Below are 10,125 nucleotides of genomic sequence, written 5' to 3'. Positions count from 1 at the left end.
GACTTCTGTTTGACTCTAAGCAGAAAGTACACAGCGGCAGAATATTTGACCATCATGACAGACAGAAAACTAAGAAAATCTCTGACAATATATAGACTCAGTGGACAGCCTGGTCGTACAAACAGACCTTAAAAAAGTTTATCTGTCAATTTTAGCCACAAAATGTGATAGGCAATTGAAGAATAACTAATCTATTCACATTGTTTTTTATTGTTCTATAGTGAAAGTAATTTGTATACTCATCTTCTGCTTCTGCAATGTAAGGAATTCCAATGTAATTCCAATAAAGCACTAGAGTTCGACCAATATACCAATATGTTTGTATTCACCAGTCCAGTCCAGTGATTTCATCTTGTTTCCAGACCTATCAGCTTATTTCATGATATTTTTAGTCAAATTATCTCACTGCACTGGCAAATAATCTTGCTGGTTTCATTAAATTTAAACTTGATTCATGCCAATATGACTTCTTTCAAGAAATCATCATAAAACAATGAAGAAAATCTTGAAACAATAAACTTTCTCCAAGACAATTTCACTTTTACCAAGTAAACATCCTGAAACAAGTTACATTCTCCTGGAAAAAAAGTCTAATTTGTTGATACCGGTAAAATTATCTGCCAGTGCAGTGAGATGATTTCACTAAAAAAAATCCTAAAATAAGCTTGATAAGTCTGGAACCAAGATAAAAGTTTGTCAGTTTTTCAGTGTTGGAGCTGATCTTTTGAGCTGATATTGAAGATCTTTAAATTTGATCATTTTTATGTCGAAAAAATGACTTTTCACCCAGTTATTCTGGTCAATTTACAAGAAAAACATTGAGCAATTAAATAAAATAAATAAAATGTGAGGAACCTCCATGGTATCAGAGGCGGATATATGATATTTAATAAAAGCCCAGTACAACAGTGATACAGCAGACTGTAAATGTCACTCTAGACACACACATTACAGATCTACATAGAGCAGAGTGATAAGGAAGCTGACAGGGAGCTGTGGAGAGAGAGGGAGGGAGGGAGGGAGAGGGAGAGAGAGAGAGAGAGAGAGAGAGAGAGAGAGAGAGAGAAGGAAGGAGGGAGTGGCAGACGAGTGAACGCCTGACTGGCCAGAGAAGAAAAGACCCTAATCTTGGAGGAGGCCAGAGTTGGCGCAACATCACTTTTTCTGTCCAGCCTCTTTCACTCTTTTTTTTTTTTTGCTCTACCACTCCAATATCCTTCCTCTCTCCAATTCTTCCTTCCCCATCCTCCCTCCCTCCCTCCCTCACTCTCTCCCTCCCTCACTCTCTCCCTACTCTTTTTTTTTTTTCTTCTTCTGCCTCTCCAATATTCTTCCTCTCTCCAAATCTACTCTCCTCTCCCAGTGGTGGAAAAAGTCCTCAAGTCCTTTACTTCAGTAAAAGTAGCAATACCATAATGGAAAAATACTCCATTAAAAATAAAAGTCCTGTATGCAAAAGCTTTCTTAAGTAAAAGTATAGAAGTATTAGCAGTAAAATGTACTTAAGAATCAAAAGTAAAAGTTAACCTGTAAGAAGTATTTTAATGTTGTCGGTCTAACTGCTCTATATACTGTTGGGGAGTTTAAACTCTAACAACGCAACATATTTTATGAGATTATCGAGTTTCCGAGAAAAAAGTTGTAATATTTCGAGACAAAAAGTCAAAATATTTTGAGAATAAAGTCATAATACTTCCAGAAAAAAGACGAAATATAAGGGACTGAGCTGCCAACATTCTCAGTGCAGTGAAACTAGCCACAGTTTCATTTCCGGTTTTGTCACCAAAGAGCATTTTTCTTTTCAAAATAAAAGCCCTACTACTTTTGCAACTGAGCAAAGTAATCATAACTGAGCATACTGTGAATTCTTCTGTAAACAACAACAGTGTTATGACTTTTTTTCTCGAAATATATTCTCGATTTTTACTTTTTTTTACAGTGCCGTATCTGTCTCTCCGCCTCTGTTGCTTTCCCTCTCTCTTTCTCTCTCTCTCTCTCTTTCTCTCTCTCCCTCTCTCTCTCTCTCTCTCTGAATCCAATTTAAAGTTATTCATGATAACATTTTCTGACATTCCCATCGTGGTTTACAGTAAAACAACAGCAGCAATCACAGCTAAACTAATTCAAAGCCATAACTAATAACAGAAACTGCAGATGTAATTTAATTTAAAAATTGTTTTAAAAATGTTTTTTAATGAAATACTCAATTAAGAATAAATTATTCAATGAAGAAATGAGCAATTACACATAACTGTTTTGCTTTTGATGGATGTTATCTGTATTAGTCTGATATGTTGATCTCCCTATCTGTTTTCTCTCTCTCTCTCTCTCTCTCTCTCTCTCTCTCTCTCTCTCTCTGTTTCTCTATGTCTCTCTATGTTTTAGAAGTTTGAATGGTAACACTTTATAAGATTAAGATTAAGATTGTCACAGCAGCAATGTACAGTACAATGGCAGAACAAGTACAGGGAAAGTAATAAGGTAATAAATATAGAGCAGAAAAGATATAAGGTCATATACATATTATTTTTATTTAACCTTTATTTTACCAGGTAGTCACTTGAGATCAATGATCTCTTTTTCGAGCAAGACCTGGCCAAAATGGCAGCATAAATAAAAAAAACTATAAAAAAACTATGAAGGTAAACAATATAAAACTATTAAAATCCAATGACAATAATAATCAAATGACTATCCAAAAACTACAACCTAAACAATCAACTATCAGGTGACAAAAGGTAAAAATTCAACAAAGTGTCATTTGCCTATTTGGTAAATCTCCACAGACTATGTAAACCGAACCCCATTTTTTAACCTGAACCCAACCCCAACCCTAACCTGACCCTATTTCTAACATTAACCCCAAACCTAAGATTAACCCTAGCCCAGACATTGAATATCTCTAGACTGCTTTTCACACAATTATGAGTTTCACTTGAAACTCAGTAGATGTTTGAGTGAGACATTATAGTCACTAGATAGGAAGTTTAGTGTATCAACATTGGACTGTGAAAAGTGTGACTGTTTCAGTTGGTTGTGTTTCAATGGTTTACCTTCATATTCTCTCTCTCTCTCTCTCTCTCTCTCTCTCTCTCTCCCTCTCTCTCCAGCGCCCCCCGGGGAGCCCACAGTCACCTGTCGGTCCAACACCTATCCTAAAGGCTTCTACTGCAGCTGGCACCAGCAGCACTCGACGTACATCCCCACTGACTTTGAAGTGGACGTACAGTAAGTGCACTGGGTTTGTGTGTGTGTGTGTGTGTGTGTGTTATTTCTCCATCTCTTTCTGTCTAAATTAGGATGTCATGGAGAAAACTAGCCCCAAATTTGAAAAATCTGTGTTTAAAAGCTTATTTCTAGTATTTTGTGGTGGAGAAAACTAGCCCGAATTTGTAAAAAATAGTGTTAATAACCTTGTTAATAAGAAAAAAAAAACTCTGATTCTACAAATGCTACTTATTCATATTGAAGGCTTAGCTGATGAAGACTGTGATATACGGTCGGTTTGATTACTGTTGACAAAATGTACTTATTGTAAGTCGCTTCAGACAAAAGTGTCTGCTAAATGACATAATGTAACCCCAGTTCATTTGTAGTATTGTGCCGGCGCAACAAAATGTATTTTCTTGGGATAGGAGTGCTTGTCAAAAAGTCTCAGTAACATGAAGACAATTCTCACTCAGTGAGGACAGCAACTTCCAAAGACATTATTTCTCTTAAAATAGCTCTCTGTATTGTTAAAAACTGACGCTTTTCAACCATAGACTGTAAAAAGCCCATTGGCTTCTGAAGGGCCGTTTTGAAGCTGCCATATTGACATTTTTTGGAGCCGGAGCAGCCAAAGCAAGGCAGAGGGTGGAGCCCACTATTGGCAGCTCCGCCTGCTATTGGCCCGTAATCGGCGACCTGTCAATCACCGGACAGGCGACCTGTCAGTCACTAGGAAAACAACCCCGTTTTATATCCGTTATATCCGGTTAATGACGCAATTATTTTGAAAATCGCCATAAGGACACACATTAGAAGAAGTAAAATTAGCTACTGAGGCCATAACCTCTTGTTGAAAAAGATTTATTGACTTTATATTTTTAGCAGAAGTTGGGTTGTGGTCAGTTGGGCGGTTTGGAGTCTTTTTGGAGCCTCTAGTGGACGTTAGAGGAATTGCCGCTTGCTGACACTTCAGTATTGGCGTCAAAATTCACCCGTGGTTTTAGCCGCTTGGTTTCAACATATTGTCTTTGTCAAAGCACATGTCGCACAGGTTGTCTCCTCCTTTTCTTTCTTATTTGTTAATGAATAATCAAGAACAGGTTTGCCTATCAACCTGGAAAGTCAAGTGTCAAAGATATACATACATACATGTGTCTGTGTACACGCTAGATGTAGATATTCTGTGTGACATTATATGTGTGTGTCTGTTTATGTGTCTTGATGCATTTTGGGAGGTGCTTCTCTGCATTTTTGAGTGTCTGTGTGGGTGCACATGGTGTGTATTTGTCTATGAACATCTTTGTGTATGTGTGTGTGTGTGTGTGTGTGTGTGTGTGTGTGTGTGTGTGTGTGTATGCGTGTGTGTGTGTGTGTGTGTGTGTGTGTGTGTGTGTGTGTGTGTGTGTGTGCTATCCATTCGCCCCTGGATAATGACAACCCAAATCAACAAAAGCCCAATCCCCCCATTATTCTGCGAGAGGGGTCAAGAACAAGTGTCCGCTTCACTTAATTTTTATTACTGACAGAGATTTTTACATTACTGGATTGCTTTTTTTTTTGGTTCATGGCTTTGATAGAGAAAAAGAGAGAGAGAGAGAGAGAGAGAGAGAGAGAGAGAGAGAGAGAGAGAAAGAGAAAAACAATTGAGAGTGTGTACATATGCCTGTAAAGCATATTATTGTGCTTTGAGGTGTGATATGCAGTCCATAAAAAAAAACAAAAAAAAAACACTGGTTAAGCTCATTCTTTTCTCTCTGCCTCTCCTTATTTATGATTTATGTGTACCTTTATCTCCTTCTAAGCAAACAAATAAGTGTACAATATGCAAACTTAAATATAAGACCAGTATCCTCTCTGTCTCTCTCTCTCATTCCACTCCCATCATCTATCTATCTATCTATCTATCTCTCTCTCTCTCCTTCTCCAGCCATAACCAGCGTCCGTTGGAAGTGCAGAAAGATTCGGTCCATAAGAACCGCTGTCATGTGCGTTTCCCTGAGGTTTTCTCCAGCTTCCCCTACCGGGTGAACGTGACAGCGGTCAACGCCTTGGGAAGAGCCTCTAAAACCATCTCCTTCGAGGAGTCCAGTATAGGTAAGGCGGAGGTCCGGTCCATGTGTCACGCTGCTGCGTTGTGCTGCTGCTGCTGCTGCTTTTGTTTTATTGTTTTAGTTGTTATTTTCCGTTCTGTTTCTGTCTTTGTTGTGTGCTGATCTGCCTGATTCTGCTGTTTCGTTAAAGTGCTGCTGAACTTTGGCAGTACCTTGGGTTGAGTAGCTGATATAACCCCAAAATCTGTGATTCTCTGTTATCTGTTGCTCTGGTAGAGGAGATTGGAGAATTGTGTTTTTTTTCTCACTCTCCATTCACTGCCATTGTATGGAGGAACAGTCTGAAAATCACACTTCTAGCACATAAATGAATGCGAACAAAGCAGATTCTGACAATATATAAAAAGAAACTAGTTCAGCAGTATGACTAAAAAGTCATGCTGCTGAATTGTTTTTAAGTGAATCACTTTCTTTATGTTTATTAAACCTTTCAGTTTGAACAAGTGAAACACCAAAATCTGGTCAGAGGAAACTTATGCCGATGGAACGAAGAAAATAATATGTTTAAAAAAATCCAACTTCTAGCACATAAACGAACACGAACAAAGCAGATTCTCACAATATATAAAGAAACTAGTCATTCTGCAGAATATTTTTTTAAGTGAATCGCTTTCTTTATGTTTATTAAACCTTTCAGTTTGAACAAGTGTAACACCGAAATGCGGTTGGAGGAAACTTATGCCGATGCAACGAACAAAATAGTAATGTTTAAAAAAATCACACTTCTAGCTCATAAACAAACATGAACAAAGCAGATACTGACAATATATAGAGAAACTAGTCATTCTGCTGAATTCTTTTTAGGTGAATCTTCTTTGTTATTAAACCAACAAGTGTAACATCGAAATCCAGTCGAAAGAATTTCAGTGTTACACTGAAAGGTTTAATAAACATAAAGAAAGCGATTCACTTAAAAAAATAAGCAGAATGACTAGTTTTTTATATATTGTCAGAATCTGTTTTGTTCGTGTTCGTTTATGTGCTAGAAGTGATTTTCAGACTGTTCCTCCATACAATGGCAGTGAATGGAGAGAGAAGAAAACACAATTCTCCAGTCTCCTCTACCGGAGCAACAGATCACAGAATCATTGATTTTGGGGTTTTATCATGGAGGAAGATACACAACCCAAGGTATTACCAAAGCTCAACATCACTTTCAGCTGTCTGTTAGTTGGCTGGTGTTATATTAGCCGTTTCCACCGCCACTGCTGATGTGGCCTTGAACAAAACTGGGGGTCTGGGTCCAAAACGGGTTGCAGGCTTATCTCTTTTGGGTCCACAGATACATGCTGAAAGCACTCGTATGGTTTCTGATGAGCTTGTGCCCCGGGGCAAGGCTAAATTGTTTAAATTTGGGTTCAAGGCTCAAAAAGTTTAAAGGGGATACATTCATTTTGAAAATTTCTGCCATATTTTAGCGCTACTCATTCAAGCCGCAGAGTATTTCTCATTAAGGTGCACTTACAATGCTTTTTTGAACTTAGCCGAGACGGCAAATATGAAATCTTTCTTCCCCGTAGTTTGACAAAGACAAAATACGACTGAAACTCAGAAATTCAAGGCATCCCTTTTAAGAACGCCAACCCTTGAACAATGTTAATGCATTTATTTGACCGCAGATGACTGATTTCATTCACTTCTGGTTTCCCTCAGAGATTTGTTGCACCAAGAGCGCTGCTCTGTGCCAAAAAGACAAAAGAAATTGAATTTTCAACGGCCAAATAAATGTCACCCAGTTGAAAGGAGAGTGCAGAGCTTTTTTTTCCCTAAACCATCAGCATAGTCCATTTGCCAGAAACTCACTGAGTGTGCCCCCTTTTTCTTCATGTCATTATTAAATGCACTAGATAATACAAACACGCTACTTTCAACCCATTTCTGCAGCTAAAAGTAATTAATTGGGCCGGGCGGGGCATGCAGGGACAGAGAGCCACAAATCAATGCTCTATTTCTTCACTCAAAAGCGGCTGATGAGCCAAACGCCAGGTGCCAAATAAACACTTTTCCATCATATTCGCCGTAATAAATGGCCAGGTTAGTTGTCTTCATTATTTATTTCATTTTCTTATACATTTTCCATCCCGGTCATGGGATATTGAAGAAAAGTGCAGTCATTGAAGTATTTTTGAAAAAGTGCATTTTGGATTGTGAGGGTCTTAGATTGCAGGAGGCTACATAATAAAAGGCCGGGCGCTTAGAATTCATAACTGACTCGGATTGGAAAGCATTGGAGAGGAGAAATTCATTTTAAAGAAGGAATGAGGAGCGCTTTGATAGATAACTGAAGTGTCGCCGGCAGTCCTCAGCTCTCTTGTATCGCTTAGAGTGCGAAAGGGGTGGGCGTGTCACATAAACACACACACACACACACACACACACACGCGCACACACACACACACACACGCACCTACACACCCCCTATATGTTTAGTACGGGGTAAGGAGTGAGTGTGTGAGCGTGTCGGTTGAGAGGGTGAGATATTGAAAGAGAGAGAGAGACTCTGTGTGTGTGTGTGTGTGTGTGTGTGTGTGTGTGTGTGTGTGTGTGTGTGTGCGCGTGTGTGTGTGAGTAACCAAATGAGACGGTGACATGCTCCGCCAAGCCCCGGACACAGGACTCATGAAAATGCTAATGCTAGCCGGATTAGCGACTTAGCCGATGAAATATCCCGCGACTATAGGTGATTGCAAAAAACACTCTTCTTCTTCTTCTTCTCTTTGTTTTCTTTTCTCTTCTTTCCCGCATACGCCCTTCTTTTTAAACTCGCTGTTTTTTTTCTCTCTCGCTCTTCTCATCCATTATTTCCTCCCGTCATCTGTTTTTTCCCTACACTCTTATCCTCACACTTTCTCTCTCTTTTTCTCTTCTCCCCCCTATATACGCCTTTTCCTTTTTCTTCATCAGCCCATTCTTCTCCCCTCCTCTTCTTCCCTTCCTTTCCGCTCATCTTCTTTCTTTTATTTTTTCTTCTTCTCTTTTTTACACTGCTTGTCTCCCCTCTCTCCTCTCCTCTCCTCTCCTCTCCTCTCCTCTCCTCTCCTCTCCTCTCCTCTCCCCTCCTCTCCTCTCCTCTCCTCCTCTCCTTCCCTGCATCGTTAAGAGTCTTTCTCATACCATTCTAAGTTGTAAGTCACATTCATTTACAGGGACAATGAGGCAGATCGTAAATAAATAAAACAATTTCATGCTTCCTGGTGCACTTCTGAATTCTGAGTGGGAGTAAGACGATTCTCAACTGTCCTTGTTCATCCAACCAAAGCTGGGATGAAATTAGATGAGATGAGATTGTGCGTGTGTGTGTATGTGTGCTCAAATGTGTGTGGTGTGTGTGTGTGTGTGTGTGTGTTATGTGGGTACAGTTACAAGGCGCACCCTCAAGCAAGCTCCAGACTCATCAAACGATAACTTAAAGCTTTCTAGTGTCAGGATGATCAAACGATGACTGATCTTGTCTAAGTGCAAAGGATTCTACAGTTCAAGCATTTCGCCTTACAACAAAGAACATGCGACTCGCACATGGATTTAAAACCATTCAGTTTATGTGTGAAAAAAATGTTGCAAGATAAAAAATTTGAGCACAAGTAGGAGATTTAGATTTTACTGAAGATGTTTGTTTTTTTACCTGCATACCTCCGACATTAGCCTACCTGAGCATCTGTTTAAAGGCATAACTTTACATTTGGAAGAATCAGCTGTAGTACACACACACACACACACACACTCACAAAGCTTACCGCAAACACATGCACACACACAAACATACATAGCCGCACACACGCACACACACAGTTATTGACAATACCTGTTACTGTTACCTTTTTTTATAATACAGTATATATGTATTTCTCATCACCTTTGATGTTCCATGTTTTATAGCTGTTACTTCCCGTTGTTTGTGATAGTGCTGAAATAGTGCTGAAACTATTAGTCGATTAATCGATTAGTCGGTCGACAGAAAATGAATCGATTCGATCAATTTCGATAATTGATTCATCGTTTTAGTTAACAAAATACCAAACATTTGCTGGTTACAGCTTCACAAATGCAAAGATTTGCTGCTTTTCTCTGTTTCATATCATTATTAAATGAATACTTTGGGGTTTTTGGCTGCTGGTCAGACTGAGTAAACAATCTGAAGAATCACTTTGTGCTCTGGGAACTTGTGATGGCTGTTTGTCATTGTTTTTTTGTCATTGTTTTTAACATTTTAAAGAATAAACGATTAATCGAAAAAATAATTGCTAGATTAATCAATAATGAAAATAATCGTTAGTTGCAGCCTATTTGTTATTGTTATTTTAATCTTAATAGGCCTAATCATTCTTATTCTTACTTGTTACTCTGTTACTGACCTTAGGATTTTGCTTTGGCAATGTACTGTGTATGGTCATGCCAATAGAGCCTCATTGAATCTAATTGAATATAGTTCAATGTCATTTACTGCAATTGAATTCCAGTGAGTCAAGGTATCTACAATACTTTTTTAAAGACCCGAGGAAACCATCTGTCTTCTGTGGTATCCTTTAAATAAATACATCTTGAAAAGTTCGACCCTGAACACAGAATGAAATGACAATACTTGGGTCTACTTTGCAGTGTTTGGATGTATGATCCTTTTACTCGACTTTCAAAACAACAGTAAGTGATCAGGGTGACTACGGCTCCCCAGAGCCGCCAGTATCGCCGCTGCGCTGTCACTGACATGCTTATCCATTTTTACACTATATTTGTCTTGCATGCCATTCAGTGTAATTTGCTGGATATATTGGATGTTATTTACAACAACATTACCTTGCTCATGTAG

The 10,125-nt window shown here is 38.8% G+C and overlaps 1 protein-coding gene across 1 annotated transcript in view; it reads left to right on the top strand.

Annotated features, from left to right (window-relative positions):
• cntfr (ciliary neurotrophic factor receptor) overlaps positions 1–10,125 on the top strand; it is a 330,551-nt gene that overhangs the window by 250,301 nt on the left and 70,125 nt on the right. Inside the window, exons 5-6 of the mRNA XM_078286337.1 lie at positions 3,111–3,228; positions 5,138–5,304. Of these exons, the coding sequence (XP_078142463.1) occupies positions 3,111–3,228; positions 5,138–5,304 (285 nt within the window). The remainder of the gene's footprint in view (positions 1–3,110; positions 3,229–5,137; positions 5,305–10,125) is intronic.

This window comes from Centroberyx gerrardi, chromosome 2 (genome assembly GCF_048128805.1).
Source record: "Centroberyx gerrardi isolate f3 chromosome 2, fCenGer3.hap1.cur.20231027, whole genome shotgun sequence".
In the NCBI taxonomy this organism is placed as follows: Eukaryota; Metazoa; Chordata; class Actinopteri; order Beryciformes; family Berycidae; genus Centroberyx; species Centroberyx gerrardi.
This window is presented reverse-complemented; position numbering and strand designations above follow the sequence as displayed.